General features: G+C 41.9%; 2 protein-coding genes across 7 annotated transcripts in view; one reads left to right on the top strand and one right to left on the bottom strand.

Moving 5' to 3' along the window:
- eme1 (essential meiotic structure-specific endonuclease 1) overlaps positions 1–6,434 on the bottom strand; it is a 15,816-nt gene extending 9,382 nt beyond the window's left edge. Inside the window, exons 1-4 of one of the 4 annotated variants that reach the window (XM_065012705.1) lie at positions 6,165–6,434; positions 2,632–2,717; positions 1,084–1,834; positions 777–905 (exon numbers count right to left, since the gene is read on the bottom strand). In XM_065012705.1, the coding sequence (XP_064868777.1) occupies positions 777–905; positions 1,084–1,803 (849 nt within the window). In that variant the 5' untranslated portion in view covers positions 1,804–1,834; positions 2,632–2,717; positions 6,165–6,434. The remainder of the gene's footprint in view (positions 1–776; positions 906–1,083; positions 1,835–2,631; positions 2,718–6,164) is intronic. The other 3 variants (XM_065012704.1, XM_065012702.1, XM_065012703.1) reach the window with 3 other exon arrangements.
- On the top strand, positions 6,355–24,344 carry LOC115113000 (large ribosomal subunit protein bL27m-like). Of its 3 annotated transcripts, XM_065012706.1 has the most exons (4): positions 17,742–19,005; positions 21,180–21,272; positions 21,418–21,485; positions 21,772–24,344. In XM_065012706.1, the coding sequence occupies exons 1-4, from the start codon at positions 18,771–18,773 to the stop codon at positions 21,976–21,978; spliced, it is 603 nt and encodes a 200-aa protein (XP_064868778.1). In that variant the 5' UTR covers positions 17,742–18,770; the 3' UTR covers positions 21,979–24,344. The 3 variants fall into 3 exon arrangements, with proteins under 3 accessions (XP_064868780.1, XP_064868778.1, XP_064868779.1); XM_065012708.1 differs by lacking the exons at positions 17,742–19,005; positions 21,180–21,272 and adding an exon at positions 6,355–6,597; XM_065012707.1 differs by lacking the exon at positions 21,180–21,272.

Here is a 24,344-nt window from a genome sequence, read left to right as displayed (position 1 = left end):
TACCCCACCCCTCACTCTCCGTCCCTCGATAGATCGCTATGAAAGATGCAAGTGTTGATGTTCTCAGAAGTACAGCAAATAGTCTCCTCCGTTCCAAAAATATTGAATCTTAGGAGTCTATTTGTAGCGGAATCGAATCTTGACACCCAGAACTGGGAGTCGAAACTGAGTCGACAATCAAGGAGTCGAGGAATCAATTATTTTGGAGAGCGACGCTCCACCACTACATCATCGTCATTAATCGTTGGAAAAATGGCAGGAGAAAGGCAACAGACACAGGGGCGGCAGGGTAGCCTAGTGGTTAGAGCGTTGGACTAGTAACCGAAAGGTTGCAAGTTCAAATCCCCGAGCTGACAAGGTACAAATCTGTCGTTCTGCCCCTGAACAGGCAGTTAACCCACTGTTCCTAGGCAGTCATTGAAAATAAGAATTTGTTCTTAACTGACTTGCCTAGTAAAATAAAGGTGAAAAAAAGACAGCAGCTAAGTCCTGTATGGAAAAATGAGAAGGTGGAATTGAGGTACAGTAATGATGGTACATGTACTATGTTCACCCATCTGAAAGGGATGCACCATTAGACCCAAACAGGTTTTGGCAGCATTGCAAATTCACATGTGAAATGGCAGTTTAAACATTAAGAAACTGTTTTGATTTGTCACATCCCTAGTTGCGTTGCATGATTAAGATGAAGATAAAAACACACTTGTGCTTGGTTAATACAGAATGGATAAGCGATAGAGATGTGTTTGTGTGTGTGTGTGAGATGCTCCAGTCACCTGAGTGCTAGGTGTTCTCCTGACCCAATTGACGCTGCGAGGGAGGGGCTGTTTCTCTATGGCACAGCTGCAGCCCATGGCCTGGAGTGACGTCAGCAAAGGGCCCCCACCTTCCAACTGCAACAGAGCACACACACACACACACACACACGTGCACGTATGTTGGAAACTGGGAACTACAAAATCCTCTGTAGTTCCCACCTATTCAATGCTTTTAAATCCATGTGGGTGAGACTGTGAGCAAGTGCACACTCTGGGGAAAAAGGTAGGGAATCGAAACACAGCCACTGCCTCTCTTCAACACACCTGGATCCACAGACACCACCATGTGTTTGATGCACTCCTCTGGTCGCAGTGCTTTCACAGCCTCTGCCAGGGCCGCCTTCTCTGCCTTCTGCCTCTCCTGCTGCAGCATCCGCGCCTCCTTGTCCCCCTGTTGCCTCTCCCTGGCTTCCCTCCTCCTCAGCACCTCCCTGGACCCCTGGATCTCCTCACCAGTCATCTTAGAGGGCTTCCTCTTGGCAGGGGAGATGGTGCTCCTAGCCCAGGAGGATGGCTTTGGCGGGGGCCACAGCTGAGGGAGAGCTGCCTCCTCTGGGTCATCCCAGTCTGGTCCTCCACCTTTCTCCTTCCTACGATGACTGTTTAGGGTCTCGTATGAGGTGAATAGAGGTTCGGACTCTGAGTGACCATTCGGTGCCAACAGGCCTAAACCAATAGGAAGGTCAGGTGAGGAGTGATGGTTGTCCTGTCCATTACTGAGTGTGGAGGATGCAGGCTCCAAACCCTCCTGTCTCTGTTTAAGTCTCAGCGCCAGGGGGATATAGGGAACATCCTCATCATCACTGATCATCATAACATCAGCCAACCCTATGGGGAGGTCTGTATGAGAGCTGTCCAGGACCACCAGGTCTGGTTGGTCTGTGTGGATCTGGGAGGCTTGGCTCAGACTACATCTGGGCTGGAGGAAGTCATACACAGGGAGATCCTCGTCCAGGTCACTGGTGGAGTCACTGTAGCTGCCCATGGTGGGTCCAGCCTCAGACAGTCGAGACGGACTGTGGATGGACAAAGCAGGTTAAAAATCAGAACCATGGTGTTATGCTGGCAGGCGCCATTGGATTCTGTACGGTTGGCACTATTAATTATGTTCCATCCAGAATGATAACATACATTTTTATTGTACAATCTATTGGAGTAGGCCTAAATAGGCTAAAGAGTATCCAAATTGGCCTTCCTCTCTGGCCATACGAGCCTTGAGAGACCGCTAGTGAGTGCTGTTCTGACGTTGTAGTTCCGCTCTAGGTCATCTTCAACCTAGGTTCCGCTTAGGGTACAATGTCAGGAAGAACAGCACTCAATGGATAGAGGAGGTGCAACGAAGAAGAGTAGTAATATGTTCAGATTCTGCATCAGTTTTGTGTAGTCTAAGATCGGGGAAGTCAGAACGTGAGGATTTATGGATAGAAATTATGTTGTTAGGGTTATAAAGAAATGGGATAGAGATTCAATTTTTTGGGATCCCTGCTCAAACAGGAGTCAATGGAAATTATTTAGTAGATATACAGGTGCAATTAGGGAGAGGAGAGGTTAAAAACATGAATCCAAAAGTTTAGGTTAGATGCTGGCAGAGGAAAATATAGTAAAAAGGAAATCTGTACAAGAAATTGGGTCTTGTAATGGGAACCGTAGATATTAAGTAATGTCAACAACAACAAAAAAATGCTTGGTTAAAAACAACCCAATTTGGATAAATATTGCACAGAACACTCATTGGATTATTTTGAACCAGCCAGCTGGGTCACCTAGTTTGCTTGTTGGGTTATTGATGCTGGGCTATTGAGCTATGACCCACCGGTTCAGATCAGAAGACTGGTGGCGTGGCTTTCGTGTTGGCCACCCGGGAGAGTAAATGTCATTCCAGTTCTCTGGTCATCTGTTCTGTTGTTTAAAAAAAAATTTTTTTAGAGAGAGTGTAGGATGAGATTAAGGCATATGGGATTGAATTATTTGAAATTGGTAGGGAAGCATGTTACTGGAATGTGTGATGAGTGTATGGTGAAAGAAACAGATGAACATGTATTTTATTGTCAATTGTATGGGGGAGTTTGACAGGGTCAGAGGTTGGATGGGGCTGGGGTGGAATTTTGGGTAGTGAGGTTTGTAGGGGATATAGATTAATAGGAAGGCCGTGACTGGCCTCACACTCCAATGACTTCAAAGCCTCTCACTGGCCAATACAAAGCATCAGCAATCCAGGGTTTACATCAGGGTTCCCCAAATGGTGGCCCGCAAGCAGTTTTATTTGGCCTCCCAACTTTTCTGAGCAATTATGATTTTTTTAAGACTAAAAACAACAGGAAATCAGCTCCAAGTGATTTTAATTTTAGTCAGCCACCCATTGTGCAAGTTCTCCAACTTAAAAAGATGAGGCCTGTAATTTTCATCATAGGTACACTTCAACTATGACAGACAAAATGAGAAAAAAAAATCCAGAAAATCACATTGTAGGATTTTTAATGAATTTATTTGCAAATGATGGTGGAAAATAAGTATTTGGTCAATAACAAAAGTTGATCTCAATACTTTGTTATATACCCTTTGTTGGCAATGACAGAGGTCAAACGTTTTCTGTAAGTCTTCACAAGGTTCACACACACTGTTGCTGGTATTTTGGCCCATTCCTCCATAGAGATCTCCTCTAGAGCAGGGATGTTTTGGGGCTGTTGCTGGGCAACACGGACTTTCAACTCCCTCCAAAGATCTGGAGACTGGCTAGGCCACTCCAGGACCTTGAAATGCTTCTTACGAAGCCTCTCCTTCGTTGCCCGGGCAGTGTGTTTGGGATCATTGTCATGCTGAAAGACCCAGCCACGTTTCATCTTCAATGCCCTTGCTGATGGAAGGAGGTTTTCACTCAAAATCTCACGATACATGGCCCCATTCTTTCTTTCCTTTACACGGATCAGTCGTCCTGGTCCCTTTGCAAAAAAACAGCTCCAAAGCATGATGTTTCCACCCCCATGCTTCACAGTAGGTATGGGGTTCTTTGGATGCAACTCAGCATTCTTTGTCCTCCAAACACGACGAGTTGAGATATTACCAAAAAGTTATATTTTGGTTTCATCTGACCATATGACATTCTCCCAATCTTCTTCTGGATCATCCAAATGCTTTCTAGCAAACTTCAGACGGGCCTGGACATGTACTGGCTTAAGCAGGGGGACACGTCTGGCACTGCAGGATTTGAGTCCCTGGCGGCGTAGTGTGTTACTGATGGTAGGCTTTGTTACTTTGGTCCCAGCTCTCTGCAGGTCATTCACTAGGTCCCCCCGTGTGGTTCTGGGATTTTTGCTCACCATTCTTGTGATCAATTTGACCCCACGGGGTGAGATCATGCGTGGAGCCCCAGATAGAGGGAGATTATCAGTGGTCTTGTATGTCTTCCATTTCCTAATAATTGCTCCCACAGTTGATTTCTTCAAACCAAGCTGCTTACCTATTGCAGATTCAGTCTTCCCAGCCTGGTGCAGGTCTACAATTTTGTTTCTAGTGTCCTTTGACAGCTCTTTGGTCTTGGCCATAGTGGAGTTTGGAGTGTGACTGTTTGAGGTTGTGGACAGGTGTCTTTTATACTGATAACAAGTTCAAACAGGTGCCATTAATACAGGTAACGAGTAGAGGACAGAGGAGCCTCTTAAAGAAGAAGTTACAGGTCTGTGAGAGTCAGAAATCTTGCTTGTTTGTAGGTGACCAAATACTTATTTTCCACCATTATTTGCAAATAAATTCATTAAAAATCCTTACATATATATATATATATTTTTTTTTTTATATCCCAGCCCCCGTCCCCACAGGAGGCCTTTTGGTAGGCCATCATTCTAAATAAGAATTTATTCTTAACTGACTTGCCCAGTTAAATAAAAATAATAGAACACTAGTCACTTTAATAATGTTAACATATTTTGCATTACTCATCTCACATGTATATACCGTATTCTATCCTACTGTATCTAAGTCTATGCCCCTCTGACATTGCTCGCCCAATATTTATATATTTTTAATTCCATTCCTTTAGATTTGTGTGTATTGTTGTGCAATTGTTAGATATTTCTGTTAGATATTGCTGTACTGTTAGAGCTAGAAACACAAGCATTTCGCTACACCCGCAATAACATCTGCTAAACACGTGTATGTGACAAATACAATTTGAATACCGTCACACCATCATAAAAAAAATATTTAAAAAATAGTGATATGATATTTTGACCAGCACTAGTCCAAAAACCCCAACACAGTTGTGAAGAGGGCACAACAATGACTCTTCCCCCTCAGGAGGCTGAAAAGATTTGGCATGGGCCCTCAGATCCTCAAACAGCTCTTCAACTGCACCATTGAGAGCATCTTGACTGGCTCCATCACCGCTTGGTATGACAACTGCTTGGCACCCGACCCCAGGGCATACAGAGGGTAGAGCAGGGATGGGCAACTCCAGTCCTCAGGGGCCTAATTGGCGTCACATTTTTGTCCCAGCCCCCGTTAACACACCTGACTCCAATAATCAACTAATAATGAGTTTCAGTTTAGAATACCAGGCGCTGTCAAAGGAAGGTCCTAACAATTGTTGTCAAAGACACCAGCCACGGACTGTTCTCTCTACTACCGCACCAAGTCTGGAACCTGAACAACTTCTACCCCCAAGCCATAAGACTGCTAAATAGTTAGCTGCACTGACCCATTTTTGCATTAACTGACTCCTCACATACGCTGCTGCTACTGTTTACTATCTGGTTTATAGACATAATTGGTCGGAGCACGTCAAACGAAAGATTAGTTTCTCAGTGACTCGTTCAATTTAATCAAGACTCGAGTCAGTAAAGAATCGTTCAAAAATGACGACTCGTTTGCGTACTACATATCACTACTGCTCAATGTGCCTGCTAGCTACTACTTGCTAGCTTCATTGACAAACACAGAGTTGGAACTGAGCTAGAAAGTGATTTTGGGCACTGATAAACCGCGTGTAAGTTAGCTGGCGCTTTATTTACGATAGTTTGACAGCTTGCAGAAGATGAAGTTGTAGACATGTTCTCAGAAATCAGTCCTGAGCGCGCAGCCACTTTCCCGACTCGATAGACTATGCAGTACACTTACTACTTATTAATGCACATGTTTTTACTTGAAATACTGCAAACACTAAAGCTACAGTTAACGTGTATGTAATTATCGTAACAGTAACATTCGAGGCATATGGGTTGGGTTAATGTCATACTATTACATATAGCTAGCTACATTAGCTAGTAAATGTTGGCTAGCTAACGTTTAGCTACCAATACAACGTTAATATCTAAAGTCTGTCAAATTAATTGAACATAATTATCTACTCACGTTCTTGTAGAAGGGGTTCAATACTTTATCTTCAGGACAAAAATAATTTCTTTAACTTTCGCGCTATTTCGTCTTGCTAGCCTTTTTGTAACTGGATTTTCATAATTTTGGATTCCGCGGGTTTAGTGGACGAACTAGTTACCACAGCCACAATTATGGTTCAACCCCGCCTATTTCTACAATTTCTCTTTTTAACCATTTTATTTTAAACCAAACCTTAACCACACTGGCAACTTTATGCCAAAACTTAATCTTCAATTAATACCAAAAAGCTCATTTTAGTTTAAGATTTTTTTAGGACGTAGACAATTTTGACTTTGGCTGTGGTAACTAGGGACAAGCGGTCAGTAGTTTAGAATTTGATGTGACAACGTTGACGTCACGTGATCCAACATGGCGGCGCTCGCGTCCTTGATGTTCAAGTCCAGATCAGGTCAAATATACACATTACAATTGATTTGCGTTAATTCAAACCTCTCTATGAAACACACTAGTATACGCCAATGACGCTCATGTATTGTAGTTACCCAGCTGGATAACGTGTTTTTGAAGCTAGCTGGTATGGCTTTAGCCACTCTCTCGTGCCTTCTCCAAAGCCGAAAATGTTATATTTAAGTGGATATATTTTTTAAATTTAACTAGGCAAGTCAGTTAAGAACAAATTCTTATTTACAATGACTGCCAAGGAACAGTGGGTTAACTGCCTTTTTCAGGTTCAGGGGCAGAACAGATTTTTACCATAATCATCTAGCAAATTTTAAGATATTATTGGGCGTGCTTCAATTATATTTCATACAGGTATGGTCATGCGCAATTGATCCAATAACAGTTGTTCGGGGAAAGGTTTCTATGGGGTTGATATGTGAATCCTGTGATGGCCCTGTCTGAGGTCCTCAGCGCTCTGAATCAAGTTTTCATCAAGGATCTCTCTGTACTTTGCTCCATTCATCTGTCCCTTGATCCTGACTAATCTCCCAGTCCCTGCTGCTGAAAAACATCCCCACAACATGATGCTGCCACCACCATGCTTCACCGTAGGGATGGTGCCAGGTTTCCTCCAGATGTGACGTTTGGCATTAAGGCCAATGAGTTCAATCTTGGTTTCATCAGACCAGATTATCTTTTTTCTCATGGTCTGAGATGCCTTTTTGTGCCTTTTGGCAAACTCCAAGTGGGCTGTCATGTGCCTTTTAATGAGGAGTGGCTTCCGTCTGGTCACTCTACCATAAAGGCCTGAATGGTGGAGTGCTGCAGAGATGGGAGAACCTTCCAGAAGGACAACAATCTGCATAGAGGAACTCTGGAGCTCTTTCAGTGACCATTAGGTTATCGTCACCTCCCTGACCAAGGCCCTTCTCCCCCGATTGCTCAGTTTGGCCAGGTGGCCAGCTTTTGGTGGATCCAAACTTCCATTTAAGAATGATGGAGGCCACTGTGTTCTTCGGGACCTTCAATGCTGCAGAAATATTTTGGTACCTTTCCCCAGATCTGTGCCTATCAATCCTGTCTACGGAGTTCTAAGAACAATTCCTTCAACCTCATGGCTTGGTTTTTGCTCTGAAATGCACTGTCAACAGTGGGACCTTTAATGTATATAGACAGATGTGTGCCTTTCCAAATCATGTCCAATCAATTTACTATACCACAGGTGGACTCCAATCAAGTTGTAGAAACATCTCAAGGATGATCAATGGAAACAGGATCCACCTGAGCTCAATTTTGAGTCTCATAGCAAAGGTTCTGAATACTTATGTAAATGAGGTATTTCTGTTTTTTATTTTCAATGCATTTGCAAAAAATCTACAAAGCTGTTTTTGCTTTGTTATTATGGGGTCTTGTGTGTAGATTGAGGATCCATTTTTTTTTTTACATTTTAGAATAACACTAACGTTACAATGTGGAAAACGTCAAGGGGTCTGAAACCAAATCAATAAAATTTGTTTTGAATACTTTCCAAATGCGCTGTATGTATTTACATTTACATTTAAGTCATTTAGCAGACGCTCTTATCCAGAGCGACTTGACTCGGGTGTGAATATTTATGTAAATTAGATTTCTGTATTTCATTTACAGTAAGTGTGCAAACATTTCTAAAAGCATGTTGTCACTGTCATTATGAGTTATTGTGGGTAGATGGGTAAGAAAAATTATCTATTTAACCTCTCTAGGCTTGATGGGACGCTACCGTCCCACCTGACCGACATCCAGTGAAAGTGCAGGGCGCCAAATTCAAACTACAGAATTGTAAATATTTAACATTCTTGAACATACACATGCAATATGTCAAAATAAAGCTTAACTTCTTGTTAATCCAGCCACAGTGTCAGATTTCAAAAAGACTTTACGGCGAAAGTAAACCATGCGATTATCTGAGGACAGCACCCCATAAAACAAACACAGACAATCATATTTCATCCTGCCAGGCGTGACACAAAACCCAGAAATAACGATATAATTCATGCCTTACCTTTGAAGAGCTTCTTCTGTTGTCACTCCAATATGTCCCATAAACATCACAAATGGTCCTTTTGTTCGATTGTTCGTTATATCTCCAAAATGTCTATTTATTTGGCACGTTTGATCCAGAAAAAAAATGGTTCCAACTCGCGCAACATGACTAAATATCTAAATAAGATAAGACAAAATATCTAATAAGTTACCTGTAATCTTTGTCCAAACATTTCAAACAACTTTCCTAATACAACTTTGGGTATTTTTTAACGTAAATAATCAATCAAATTTAAGACGGGATAAACTGCGTTTCAATAGGGGATAAAAAACAAAGTGGAGCGAGCTTTCAGGTCGCGCGCCCCAACCACAACAGTACACTAGACTTGACCCTCGTTCTGAACAGCCCTACTTCTTCATTACACAAAGGAAAAACATCAACCAATTTCTAGACTGTTGACATCCAGTGGAAGCGATAGGAACTGCAAGCAAGTGCTTTAGAAATCTAGATCCACATTGAAAAACACTGTCACCTCAAAAAACAAAAAAATCCTGGATGGTTTGTCCTCGGGGTTTCGCCTGCCAAATAAGTTCTGTTATACTTAGACATCATTCAAACAGTTTTAGAAACTTCCGAGTGTTTTTATCCAAATCTACTAATAATATGCATATCCTAGCTTCTGGGCCTGAGGAGCAGGCAGTTTACTTTGGGCACGCTTTTCATCCGGACGTGAAAATACCGCCCTTAGCCTAGAGAGGTTAATCCATTTTGATTTCAGGCTGTAACGCAAAATGTGGAAAGTCAAGGGGTATGAATACTTTCTGAAGGCACTGTAATGCCCAGATTCCCCAGTGCTGCCCAAATGCTCTGTCCAAATGCAAATATACGCTTGTGTTATGATTTTGAAACTTTTATATAAGCGAGAGAATTTTACAAAATCAAAAGATACTTACTGCAGTTTAGCAAAGCTCCACCCGGCTGTGTTTATAAGAACACCTGCTTCCAGCTGAAAGTGTGGAATGAAATGGCCCAATGGAAATGCGAGCCCAATCACAGCTGGTTGTGATACAGCCTGGAATCGAACCAGGGTCTGTCGTGGCTTCTCTATTGCTGAGATGCAGTGCCTTAGACTGCTGCACCACCTGTGAGTCCTATATACACATCAATTACACTACAAATCTAAACTCAGCAATAAAAGAAACGTCCTCATTGACAACTGCGTTTATTTTCAGCAAACTTAACGTGTAAATATTTGTATGAACATAAGATTCAACAACTGAGACATAAACTGAACAAGTTCCACATACATGTGACTAACAGACATTAAATAATGTGTCCCTGAACAAAGGGTGGTCAAAATCAAAATTAACAGTCAGTAAGTATCTGGTGTGGCCACCAGCTGCATTAAGTACTGCAGTGCATCTCCTCCTCATGTACTGCACCAGATTTGCCAGTTGTTGCTGTGAGATGTTACCCCACTATTCCACCAAGGCACCTGCAAGTTCCTGGACAATTCTGGGGGGAATGGTCCTAGGCTTCACCCTCCGATCCAACAGGTCCCAGACGTGCTCAATGGGATTGAGATCCGGGCTCTTCGCTGGCCATGGTAGAACACTGACATTCCTGTCTTGCAGGGAATCACGCACAGAACGAGCAGTATAGCTGGTGGCATTGTCATGCTGGAGGGTCATGTCAAGATGAGCCTGCAGGAAGGGTACCACATGAGGGAGGAGGATGTCTTCCCTGTAACGCACAGCATTGAGATTGCCTGCAATGACAACAAGCTCAGCCCGATGATTATGTGACACACCGCCCCAGACTTTGACGGACCCTCCACCTCCAAATCGATCCCGCTCCAGAGTACAGGCCTCGGTGTAACGCTCATTCCTTTGACGATAAACTTGAATCCGATCATCACCCTGTGGTGAGACAAAACCACTACTCATCAGTGGAGAGCACTTTTTGCCTGTCCTGTCTGGTCCAGCAACGGTGGGTTTGTGCCCATAGGCAACGTTGTTGCTGATGATGTCCGGTGAGGACCTGCCTTACAACAGCCTACAAGCCCTTAGTCCAGCCTCGGACAGTTGTTGTTGCCATCCTGTACTTGTCCAGTAGGTGTGATGTTCTGATGTACCGATCCTGTGCAGGTGTTGTTACACGTGGTCTGCCACTCCGAGGACGATCAGCTGTCCGTCCTGTCTCCCTGTAGCTCTGTCTTAGGCGTCTCACAGTACTGACATCGCAATTTATTGCCCTGGCCACATCTGCAGTCCTCATGCCTCCTTGCAGCATGCCTAAGGCATGTTCACGCAGATGAACAGGGACCCTGGGTATTTCTATTTGTGTTTTTCAGAGTCAGTAGAAAGGCCTCTTTAGTGTCCTAAGTTTTCATAACTGTGACCTTAATTGCCTACTGTCTGTAAGCTGTTAGTGTCTTAACAACTGTTCCACAGGTGCATGTTCATTAATTGTTTATGGCCTCTTAGGTGTCCTAAGTATTCATAACCTAATTGCCTACCGTCTGTAAGCTGTTAGTGTCTTAACAACTGTTCCACAGGTGCATGTTCATTAATTGTTTATGGTTCATTGAACAAGCATGGGAAACAGTGTTTAAACCCTTTACAAAGAAGATCTGTGAAGTAATTTGGATTTTTACGAATGATCTCTGAAAGACAGGGTCCTGAAAAAGGGACATTTTTTGTTTGTTGCTGAGTTTATATACACATCAATTACACAATACATATCTATATACACATCAATATACACATCAATTACACAATACATATCTATAAACACCAATTACACTATACACATCTATATACACTTCAATTCACCAACAATCCTGAAATTTCCTTCCCCTACTACAACATTTTCTGACAATATAGAACTGCCTAATGGGGCGGAGTTAGCCTGCAGAGTTCCGTCATACTATCCAGGTCTGTGCCCAAACAATTCAAGCTTCTACTTTTAAAAATCCACCTTTCCAGAAACAAGTCTTTCACCGTTGCCACTTGTTATAGACCCCCCTCAGCTCCCAGCTGTGCCCTGGACACCATATGTGAATTGATTGCCCCCCATCTATCTTCAGCGTTCGTACTGTTAGGTGACCTAAACTGGGATATGCTTAACACCCCGGCCGTCCTACAATCTAAACTAGATGCCCTCAATCTTACACAAATTATCAAGGAACCTACCAGGTACAACCCTAAATCCGTAGCCATGGGCACTCTCTTAGATATCATCCTGACCAACTTGCCTTCTAAATACAACTGTGCTGTCTTCAACCAGGATCTCAGCGATCATTGCCTGTGTCTGTAATGGGTCCGCGGTCAAAAGACCACCCCCATCACTGTCAAACGCTCCCTAAAACACTTCAGCGTGCAGGCCTTTCTAATCGACCTGGCCCGGGTATCCTGGAAGGATATTGACCTCATCCTGTCAGTAGAGGATGCCTGGTTGCTTTATAAAAGTGCTTTCCTCACCATCTTAAATAAGCATGCCCCATTCAAAAAAAATACAGAACTAAGACCAGATATAGACCTTCGTTCACCCCAGACTTGACTGCCCTTGACCAGCACACAAACATCCTGTGGCGTACTGCACTAGCATCGAATAGCCCCCGCGATAGGCAACCTTTCAGTGTAGTCAGGGACCAATATACACAGTCAGTTAGGAAAGCTAAGGCTACCTTTTTCAAATTTGCATCCTGTAGCAGTTTTGGGACACTGTAAAGTCCATGGAGAATAAGAGCACCTCCTCCCAGCTGCCCACTGCACTGAGGCTAGGAAACACTGTCACCACCGATAAATCTACGATAATCGATCATTTCAATAAGCATATTTCCTCCTGCAGCAACTTGCCCCCTCCCCCCGCTTCTCCTTCACCCAAATCTAGACAGCTGATGTTCTGAAAGAGCTGCAAAATCTGGATCCCTACAAATCAGCTGGGCTAGACCATCTGGACCTTCTCTTTCTAAAATTATCTGCTGAAATTGTTGCAACTCCTATTACTAGCCTGTTCAACCTCTCTTTCTTATCTTCTGAAATCCCCAAAGATTGGAAGCTGCTGCGGTGATCCCCCTCTTCAAAGGGGGAGACACTCTAGGCCCAAACTGTTATAGACCTATATCCATCCTGACCTGCCTTTTCTAAAATATTTGAAAGCCAAGTTAACAAACAGATCACCGACCATTTAGAATCCCACTGTACCTTCTCCGCTATGCAATCTGGTTTCCGAGCTGGTCATGAGTACACCTCAGCCACGCTCAAGGTCCTAAATGATATCATAACCGCCATCGATAAGACACAGTACTGTGCAGCCGTCTTCATTGACCTGGTCAAGGCCTTCGACTCTGTCAATCACTGCATTCTTATCGGCAGCCTTGGTTTCTCAAATGACTGCCTCGCCTGGTTCACCAACTACTTATCAGATAGAGTTCAGTGTGTCAAATTGGAGGGCCTGTTGTCCGGACCTCTGGCAGTCTCTATGGGGGTGCCATAGGGTTCAATTCTCGGGCCGACTCTTTTATCTGTATATATCAATGATGTCGCTCTTGCTGCTGGTGATTCTCTGATCTACCTCTACGCAAATGACACCATTCTGTATACTTCTGGCTCTTCTTTGGACACTGTTAACGAACCTCCAAACGAGCTTCAATGCCATACAACACTCCTTCCGTGGCCTCCAACTGCTTTTAAATGCAAGTAAAACTAAATGCATGCTCTTCAACCGATTGCTGCCCACACCTGCCTGCCCGACAAGCAACACTACTCTGAACTGTTCTGACTTAGAATATGTGGACAACCACAAATACCTAGGTGTCTGGTTAGACTGTAAACTCTCCTTTCAGACTCACATTAAGCAGCATCTCCAATCCAAAATTAAATCTAGAATCGTCTTTCTATTTCGCAACAAAGCCTCCTTCACTCATGCTGCCAAACATACCCTCGCAAAACTGACTATCCTACCGATCCTTGATTTTGGCGATGTCATTTACAAAATAGCCTCTAGCACTCTACTCAGCAAACTGGATGTAGATGTCTATCACAGTGCCACCCATTTTGTCACCAAAGCCCCATATTCTACACACCTTTGTGATCTGTATGCTCTCGTTGGCTGGCAATTGCTACATAATCGTTCCTAAACCCACTGGCTCCAGGTCATCTATGTCTTTGCTAGGTAATGCCCCGCCTTATCTCAGCTCACTGGTCACCATAGCAGCACCCACCCATAGCACGTGCTCCAGCAGGTATATTTCACTGGTCATCCCCAAAGCCAACACTCCCTTTGGCCGCCTTTCCTTCCAGTTCTCTGCTGCCAATGACTGGAACGAATTGCAAAATCACTGAAGTTGGAGACTTATATCTCCCTCTCTAACTTTAAGCATCAGCTGTCAGAGCAGCTTACCAATCACTGTACCTGTACACAGCCAATATGTAAATAGCACACCCATCTACCTCATCCCCATATTGTTATTTATCTTCCTGCTCTTTTGCACCCCAGAATCTCTACTTGCACATCATCATCTGCACATCTATCACTCCAGTGTTTAATTGCTAAATTGTCATTATTTTGCCTCTATGGCTTATTTATTGCCTCACCTCCCTAATCTTCTACATTTGCACACACTGTACATTGATTTTTCTATTGTGTTATTGACTGTAAGTTTGCTTGTGTAGCTCTGTGTTGTTTTTGTCGCACTGCTTTGCTTTATCTTGGCCAGGTCGCAGTTGTAAATGAGAACTTGTTCTCAACTGGCCTACCTGGTTAAATAAAGGTGAAATTAAAAAAAATTACACAATACATATCTATACATACATCAATTACACTACATATCTATATACATATATTTTTTATTTATTTATTGTACCTTTATTTAACAAGGCAAGTCAGTTAAGAACAAATTCTTATTTACAATGACTGCCTACCCCGGCCAAATCCTAACGATGCTGGGCCAATTGTGATACAGCCTGGAATCGTACCAGGGTCTGTAGTGATGCCTCTAGCACTGAGATGCAGTGCCTTAGACCCCTGCGCCACTCGGGAGCCCTATATTCACATCAATTACTCTATACATATCTACAGTTGATGTCAGAAGTTTACATACACCTTATCCAAATACATTTAAACTCAGTTTTTCACAATTCCTGACATTTAATCCTAGTAAAAATTCCCTGTCTTAGGTCAGTTAGAATCAGCACTTCATTTTAAGAATGTGAAATGTCAGAATAATAGTAGAGAGAGTGATTTATTTCAGCTTTTTTATTTTATTTCTTTAATCACATTCCCAGTGGGTCAGAAGTTTACATACACTCAAGTAGTATTTGGTAGCATTGCCTTTAAATTGTTTAACTTGGGTCAAATGTTTCAGGTAGCCTTCCACAATAAGTTGTGTGAATTCTGGCCCATTCCTCCAGACAGAGCTGGTGTAACTGAGTCAGATTTGTAGGCCTTCTTGCTCGCACACACTTTTTCAGTTCTGCCCACAAATATTTTATAGGATTGAGGTCAGGGCTTTGTGATGGCCACTCCAATACCGTGACTTTGTTGTCCTTAAGCCATTTTGCCACAACTTTGGAAGTATGCTTGGGGTCATTGTCCATTTTGAAGACCCATTTGCGACTAAGCTTTAAATTCCTGTCTTGAGATGTTGCTTCAATATATCCACATAATTTTCCTGCCTCATGATGCCATCTATTTTGTGAAGTGCACCAGTCCCTCCTGCAGCAAAACACCCCCACAACATCATGCTCCCACCCCGGTGCGTCACGGTTGGGATGGTGTTCTTCGCCTTGCAAGCATACCCCCCTTTTCCTCCAAACATAATGATGGTCATTTTGGCCAAACAGTTCTATTTTTGTTTCATCAGACCAGAGGACATTTCTCCAAAAAGTAAGATCTTTGTCCCCATGTGCAGTTGCAAACCGTAGTGTGGCTTTTTTATGGCGTTTTTTGAGCAGTGGCTTCTTCCTTGCTGAGTAGCCTTTCAGGTTATTTTATTTTTATTTGACCTTTATTTAACCAGGTAGGCAAGTTGAGAACAAGTTCTCATTTACAATTGCGACCTGTTCAAGATACAGCAAAGCAGTTTGACATGTACAACAATATAGAGTTACACATGGAGTAAAACAAACATACAGTAGAAAAATAAGTCTATATACGATGAGCAAATGAGGTGAGATAAGGGAGGTAAAGGCAAAAAAAAGGCCATGGTGGCGAAGTAAATACAATATAGCAAGTAAAACACTGGAATGGTAGATTTGCAGTTGAAGAATTTGCAAAGTATAAATAGAAATAATGGGGTGCAAAGGAGCAAATTAAATAAATACAGTAGGTGGAGGAGGTAGTTGTTTGGGCTAAATTATTGATGGGCTATGTACAGGTGCAGTAATCTGTGAGCTCTTCTGACAGCTGGTGCTTAAAGCTAGTGTTTCCAATTTTAGAGATTTTTGTAGTTCGAGTGGCTGATGGAACTCTTCAGCTGGCTAGCTCCGGAATAATTGATGTTTGCTCTGGGACTGACGTAAAGCCAATAGTCACTCAGATAGCAACTAGCTAGCTGCAAGATCCAGGTGTAAATGTCCAGAGCTTGCGGTAGAAATCCGGGGATATGGAGAGAAAATAGGTCCGGTATGCTCTGGTCTGAGTTGCGTTGTACAAAACTGCCGATGGCTTTTCGAGCTAAAGGATAGCTGATGACCACCAACCGTGGTTAGCTGAATACTAACATTAGCCAGTAAACTGGCTAGCTTCTATTGTGGATTTCAGAATCCAGGCGGGTTGCATGAGAGTGTTTTGAAGTTGAAGATATGCGAAGAAAAGATGTATATATAAATAAATGTATATATATTTATACAGTGCCTTGCGAAAGTATTCGGCCCCCTTGAACTTTGCGACCTTTTGCCACATTTCAGGCTTCAAACATAAAGAAATAAAACTGTATTTTTTTCAACAACAAGTGGGACACAATCATGAAGTGGAACGACATTTATTGGATATTTCAAACTTTTTTAACAAATCAAAAACTGAAAAATTGGGCGTGCAAAATTATTCAGCCCCCTTAAGTTAATACTTTGTAGCAGACTTTTGCAGACTTCCAGAATGGTCCTGTATTTGGCTCCATCCATCTTCCCATCAATTTTAACCATCTTCCCTGTCCCTGCTGAAGAAAAGCAGGCCCAAACCATGATGCTGCCACCACCATGTTTGACAGTGGGGATGGTGTGTTCAGGGTGATGAGCTGTGTTGCTTTTACGCCAAACATAACGTTTTGCATTGTTGCCAAAAAGTTCAATTTTGGTTTCATCTGACCAGAGCACCTTCTTCCACATGTTTGGTGTGTCTCCCAGGTGGCTTGTGGCAAACTTTAAACAACACTTTTTATGGATATCTTTAAGAAATGGCTTTCTTCTTGCCACTCTTCCATAAAGGCCAGATTTGTGCAATATACGACTGATTGTTGTCCTATGGACAGAGTCTCCCACCTCAGCTGTAGATCTCTGCAGTTCATCCAGAGTGATCATGGGCCTCTTGGCTGCATCTCTGATCAGTCTTCTCCTTGTATGAGCTGAAAGTTTAGAGGGACGGCCAGGTCTTGGTAGATTTGCAGTGGTCTGATACTCCTTCTATTTCAATATTATCGCTTGCACAGTGCTCCTTGGGATGTTTAAAGCTTGGGAAATCTTTTTGTATCCAAATCCGGCTTTAAACTTCTTCACAACAGTATCTCGGACCTGCCTGGTGTGTTCCTTGTTCTTCATGATGCTCTCTGCGCTTTTAACGGACCTCTGAGACTATCACAGTGCAGGTGCATTTATACGGAGACTTGATTACACACAGGTGGATTGTATTTATCATCATTAGTCATTTAGGTCAACATTGGATCATTCAGAGATCCTCACTGAACTTCTGGAGAGAGTTTGCTGCACTAAAAGTAAAGGGGCTGAATAATTTTGCACGCCCAATTTTTCAGTTTTTGATTTGTTAAAAAAGTTTGAAATATCCAATAAATGTCGTTCCACTTCATGATTGTGTCCCACTTGTTGTTGATTCTTCACAAAAAAATACAGTTTTATATCTTTATGTTTGAAGCCTGAAATGTGGCAAAAGGTCGCAAAGTTCAAGGGGGCCGAATACTTTCGCAAGGCACTGTATATATAAATATATATGTATAAATATATATATGTATAAATATATATGTATTTATATATATAAATGACAAGATGAGGACAAAGGACGTCTGACTGTTATGCCATCTTGGGGAGCAGGTTGATATGTTATGTCGATATAGGACTCGTTTTACTGTGGATATAGATACTTTTGTACCTGTTTCCTCCAGCATCTTCACATTGTCCTTTGCTGTTGTTCTGGGATTGCACTTTTCGCACCAAAGTACGTTCATATCTTGGAGACAGAACGCGTCTTCTTCCTGAGCGGTGTGGCAGCTGCGTGGTCCCATGGTGTTAATACTTGCGTACTATTATTTGTACAGATAAACGTGGTACCTTCGGGCATTTGGAAATTGCTCCCAAGGATGAACCAGACTTGTGGAGGTCTACAATGTTTTTCTGAGGTCTTGGCTGATTTCTTTTGATTTTCCCATGATATCAAGCAAAGAGGCACTGAGTTTGATGATAGGCCTTGAAATACATCCACAGGTACACCTACAATTGACTTATGTCAATTAGCCTATCAGAAGCTTCTAAAGCCATGACATTATTTCTGGAATTTTCCAAGCTGTTTAAAGACAGTCCATTTAGTGTATGTAAACTTCTGACCCACTGGAATTCTGATACAGTGAAATAATCTGTCTGTAAACAATTGTTGGGAAAATGACTTGCACAAAGTATCCTAACCAACTTTCCAAAACAGCAGGTATCCTAGTGGTTAGAGCGTTGGACTTGTAACTGGTTGCAAGATTGAATCCCTGAGCTGACAAGGTAAAAATCTGTCGTTCTGCCCCTGAACAAGGCAGTTAACCCACTGTTCCTAGGCCGTCATTGAAAATAAGAATTTGTTCTTAACTGACTTGTCTAGTTAAATAAAGATTTTTTTTAAACTATAGTTTGTTAAACCTCTTGAGGGGGCAGTATTTTTATGTTTGCATGAAAAACGTACCCAAATGAAACTGCCTATTTCACAGGCCCAGAATCTAGAAAATGTATATAATTAGGATAGAAAACACTCTAAAGTTTCCAAAACTGTCAAAAATATGGATACTATTTGGAATTTTTGTCTGCCCCGTCGTGACCGCTCGAGCCTGTAGAGTTCTGAACATAATGCGCCAACCAAATGGAGGTATTTTGGATATAACAATAATCTTTATGGAACAAAAGGAACATTTATTGTGTAACTGGGAGTCTCATGAGTGCAAACATCCGAAGATCATCAAAGGTAAGCGATTCATTTTATTGCTTTTCTGACTTTCGTGACCAATCTACTTTGCTGCTAGCTGTTTGTAATGTTTTGTCTGCTGAGAGAGATGTCCATACATAAACGCTTGGTATGCTTTCGCCGAAAAGCTTTTTTGAAATTTGACCTGCCAGGTGGATTAACAACAAGCTACGCTGTGTTTTGCTATATTGCACTTGTGATTTCATGAAAATTAAATATTTTTAGTAATTTAATTTGAATTTGGCGCTCTGCAATTCAGCGGATGTTGACGGAAATTATCCCGCTATAGGGATGGGTGCATCAAGAAGTTAACAAGAAATTTGTGGAGTGGTTGAAAAACAAGTTTTAATGACTCCAACCTCAGTGTATGTAAACTTCCAACTTCAACTGTATATACACATCAATTACACTATACACATCAGTTACACTATACACATCTATATACACATCAATTGCACTATACACATCAATTACACTATACACATCAATTACACTATACACATCTATATACACATCAATTGCACTATACACATCAATTACACTATACACATCTATATACACATCAATTGCACTATACACATTAATTACACTATACACTTCTATATACACATCAGTTACACTATACACTTCTATATATATACACATCAATTACACTATACATGAAAAACAAACACAAAACGCGACAAGCAAAACAGAATATGAATATGGAACCACCACATTCTTCAGTAAAAAGGCCCCCTAACATCCACCTGAATTGCCCTAGAGACACCAACTTGTACTTCTCGAGATCATTCCACAAACTAAAAACAGATTTAACTCATGTCTACTTTATGATACAAAATGCAATGATGTGTACTGAACTTATCACTCGTAATAAAGTGCTATGATAAACTGTGTCCAATGGCTTCAATAGTGTCCAGCTGTGCTCCATATTTTCAGCGAACGGTTTCAGCGGTTTCAGAGAACCCTAACACGGAACCCAAACGCGCATAAATGTATTTTGTTCCCCTACACCAAACGCGATCACGGCACGCAGGTTAAAATATTAAAAGAAACTCTGAACCAATGACATTAATTTGGGGACAGGTTGAAAAGCATTAAACATGTATGGCAATTTAGCTAGTTAGCTTGCACTTGCTAGATAATTTGTCCTATTTAGCTAGCTTGCTGTTGCTAGCTAATTTGTCCTGGGATATAAACATTGAGTTGTTATTTTACCTGAAATGCACACGGTCCTTTACTCCAACAATTAATCCACACATAAAACGGCCAACAGAATCGTTTCTAGTCATCTCTCCTCTTTCCAGGCTTTTGAACTTATATGGTGATTGGCATCTACACTTTTACCACAACAACTGGCAAAACATTTAGTCTTTCAATCACCACGTGGGTATAACCAATGAGGAGGTGGCACGTGGGTACCTGCTTCTATAAACCAATAAGGAGATGGGAGAGGCAGGACTTTCAGCGCGATCTGCGTCAGAAATAGAAAGGAGTTCTATTTTAGCCCTTGGCAACACAGACACTTGTTGGCGCGCGCGTGAGTGAGCAGTGTGGGTGCAATAATTGAATAACATGGATTTCTACATTTATTTTGCGGCGCACATGACGTGTCCGGTCTGGTCAAGAGGCTGAAAAGCCCCCTTGGTGTCTCGAGCTAAGTTATTCCCAACATAACCATGCTATCCAATCCCTGAACAACAGGGACACTTATAGTTGACGAAAACCTAAATGTCCTTTGTCTGTCACGAATGTTGATAAAAAATTATATTTGAACTTACTCTACCAATTGTCTATGGGGTTGGTTCGTAATAGGGTGGAACTTTAGACAACCTTTCTAAAGGAACTTATTATTAAAGACTTTGTTGTAGACCCACTTTATCTCTGCTTTCTTCATCTCAAAATATAAGTCCCCCACAAGTTATTGCTTGCTTGTGCACATATGGCACACGTGCAGTAAGGTAAGCATAGTCAAGTCGGGACTATGACTGGTGTATCAGGCTACTAGCTACCTACATTGGAAAGAAGTTGCTAACATAGCATGAGCATCACAAATGGTATTGAACAGCCCACTGCCTTCATACAAGCCAGACAGTCATTTATCAACTGTATTGACTGCTTCAAATGTATCCCCTTGCTACAACTGCTACAATGTTAACTCAACAAAATTACAGGTCTTCTGCTCCCTTGCCAGTCCTCTCTTGTGGACTGGGTGCGCTTTGCATCCAAGAAGGCAGGCGGTAGCAGCAAGAACCTCGGAACAGACGGTAGCTACGTGAAAGCTCTTATTTGTCAGTATGCTATGCTTAGTTCTGACATCTCTGTGAGGTGCATGTTATGTATTTTGATCTTACACACGTCATGTTTGCATCGTCTAACTAACACTTCTGTTTTGTTGGCATCCACCTTCAGGGAACTTTGTCCATGCTGGCAACATCCTAGCAACACAGAGACTCATGCGGTGGCAACCAGGAGCACATGTAAGGTTTCTCACTTTCACTGTTAATATCCTGAGGTGTATTCATCACATGCACATCATAGCAAATAGTTTAGCACCGCAGCTAAATGTTTTGCAACAGAAACATTTTACTCCAACCAGAAAACTATTTGGAAGTTTCTATTGGACAAATTTAGGTAGGTCCCTCCTTGTTTCTTTTGATTCCGTTTGGTTCCTAGTTAATACACCCTGGAAGCCTTCAAATGTCTGCAGGTCGCCGGTTGATTGTCAACTAATCGCTCTCACTCTCTATCCCCCACCTCTCTCAGGTGGGGATTGGAACCAACAACACCCTTTATGCCCTGGAGGATGGCATTGTCAGGTTCACTAAGGAGGTGTATGTTCCAGCCCCACGCAGCACTGAGACATTCAAGGTCATCACCAAGTTGCCCACGGGAACTGTGCTCTACAAGACCTTTATCAACATAGTGCCCAACAAACAAGAGGGCAAATTCAAACTGGTTGGCATGTTCTGAAGACTGCTGACTCATTCATATTCCACTCTGTGGAAGATCAAATCCTACTTTTTCTATGGACTTGGCGGATTGAAAGGTTCTGTTCAACCGCAGACTCCTTTGTCGTGAATGTTGTGGAACTGAGCTGCTGTGTGGTGAGGAGGATTCTGGAAGTTCTGAGGGAATTCCTCAAAGCTTCCTGTGTTGTTGTGGTGACCGTTGCCATATTTTCATTGATCCTACACAATTTGACTATGGTCGAAAGTTTAATCAACAGGCACCTACCTGACTTATTGTGCTGTAAGAAGACGTGTCACTCCATCCAATATAGTTTTTTATGAACTGGGTGGTTTGAGCCCTGAATGCTGATTGGTATTTTTACTGCTCTAATGATGTTGGTAACCAGTTTATAATAGCAATAAGGCACCTCGCAGGTTTGTAGTATATGGCCAATGTACCACAGCTAAGGGCTGTATCCAGACACTCCGCTTTACGTCGTGACTTAGAACAGCCCTTAGCCGTGGTATATTGGCCATATACCACACTCCTTCGTGCCTTATTGCTTAAATAGATAATCATGACATCAGCAGTCTGTTATGTGCATTGTAAGCTTAGTCAATGGAACAATTTCATGTGTATCCAGTATTTCATTTTTGGGAATATTTTTGTATCATCTGGGGGGGAAACTCTGTATGGTTGACAAGGAAAACATGAAACCACCCCTTGATCAAGTGTGAGTGTGGTCTATAGTTCCTGAACTAACCACAGGGTGTTTCAAGGCTTAACACAGAGGTTTCCCCTCTGATTTCACCAAACAGGCCACAGAGGGATAATGTGAAAAAAAAAATACTATAAAGCAGAGGGAAGTAATATCACAGTTTTTAGCATCAGACTGTACTCTAAAGAACTCTCCTTAATAATTTACTCTCTGCCCCATGTGATCTCTTAAAGCCAACTACCTCTTTCACATAATTTTGTGTTGATGACACCGGTTCAAGAGACGTTGGGTGTCGACTTGTAACCATTAACTCAAATTTGTATCTGGGGAATTTTGTGTAAACCCATTCACAATCACCAGGATGGACCCATTTTAGATAAAAACAAGAAACTGCAAATAGACACCCATGACAGGATGTGTGTAGTATTCCCCAAACATTTTACAGATCATTCTTTACTCTGAGTTTAAGTAAGGTGCCATGTTTTTTGCGTTTCTTTTTAAGTATGAGTTACAGATAGCATGAATGGTATTTCAACTCCTCTCTTAGTGGTATGCAGGGGAGTGTGGAGTACATTCGGAATACCCTTGGTACCTTCACTATGAAACGACAGCTTGTCAAAACATGTATGATGAAGGCCCTCTACTAACTGATGAGTGCTGTACTTGAGATACTATATATTTTTGTACATGATGTATGTGTTATGAGAGTTGATAAGGGAGGATAATGTACACTACACAAGAGTTGGGGGGGATAACTCTGCAAAGAGGGAGAGGTCAAAATGAGGTCGCGACTCTCTCCACTGATTGACTCCCTGTCTAGGTTATGGACATATTTGTACCTGGTAGAGAAAAACAGATGAACAGAAACAGGAGTGTATTCCCTTTTAAAATCTTGACACTATATATTATATTAATCCTCATCAGATTGATATTGCTCAAGTTAATACAAATCTTTTTTATTTTTTATTTAAGCGCATAGTTCAGCTATTTCATTTATGTGCATAGGTCATTTAAGCGCATAGGTATTTTAAGTGCATAGTTTACTTTTACTTATTTTTTGATTTGGGTGAGACATAATGAATGTTTTGCATAGTTACGTATCTGTCTAAAAACGCATTGAGAAACCCCATTCCAGTTTAGCCCAGAAGGTAAAACGTCAGGGTCATGGTGAGTTTCTCTGCATAGTTAGTTTGACCTGGTTAACCGTCCCTGAATGAACACATTACATCCCAAATGGAAAACTATTCCCTATGTAGTGCACTACTTTTGACAATTAGGGTGCCATTTGGTACACAGGCATTGTCTGTCTCAGTAGTGTTGATCATTTGTGATGCATTCAACCACAACAGCTCTCTGGTCTGGCCCTACACTCAAATATATCAGTACATGTTAGGTAGCTAAGTATTCATAGCTCAGTGTTCTTTTGTAACAAGGGGATTTAGATTTTTCATTAACACGTTCAACCCGAGACAATGTCTATGTTTTGTGGTTGTCTAGGACTTTGAACGTTGTGATGAAGCATCAGATGTCTGCTGCTGAGGTGCAGACGTCATCTTTCCACACACTGGAGCATGTCTAGAGTTTGAAATGTAGGCTTATTTGATTATCTCAGGGGTGTCAAACTCATTTTGCACCAGGGGCCGCATTCGGTCTTTACCGAGGTCCAGAG

Source organism: Oncorhynchus nerka, linkage group LG28 (genome assembly GCF_034236695.1).
Source record: "Oncorhynchus nerka isolate Pitt River linkage group LG28, Oner_Uvic_2.0, whole genome shotgun sequence".
In the NCBI taxonomy this organism is placed as follows: domain Eukaryota; kingdom Metazoa; phylum Chordata; class Actinopteri; order Salmoniformes; family Salmonidae; genus Oncorhynchus; species Oncorhynchus nerka.
Note: the sequence above shows the minus strand (reverse complement) of the source record. Positions and strands in the feature narration are given on the sequence as shown.

What these genes read in the sequence shown, in the direction of transcription:
- LOC115113000 (XM_065012706.1), top strand. Translation starts at nt 18,771, where the DNA reads ATGTATATAATTAGGATAGAAAACACTCTAAAGTTTCCAAAACTGTCA. An exon ending in ACATCCGAAGATCATCAAAG is followed by an intron (nt 19,006 to 21,179) that starts GTAAGCGATTCA and finishes ACAAAATTACAG; the next exon opens with GTCTTCTGCTCCCTTGCCAG. An exon ending in GGTGGCAACCAGGAGCACAT is followed by an intron (nt 21,486 to 21,771) that starts GTAAGGTTTCTC and finishes CACCTCTCTCAG; the next exon opens with GTGGGGATTGGAACCAACAA.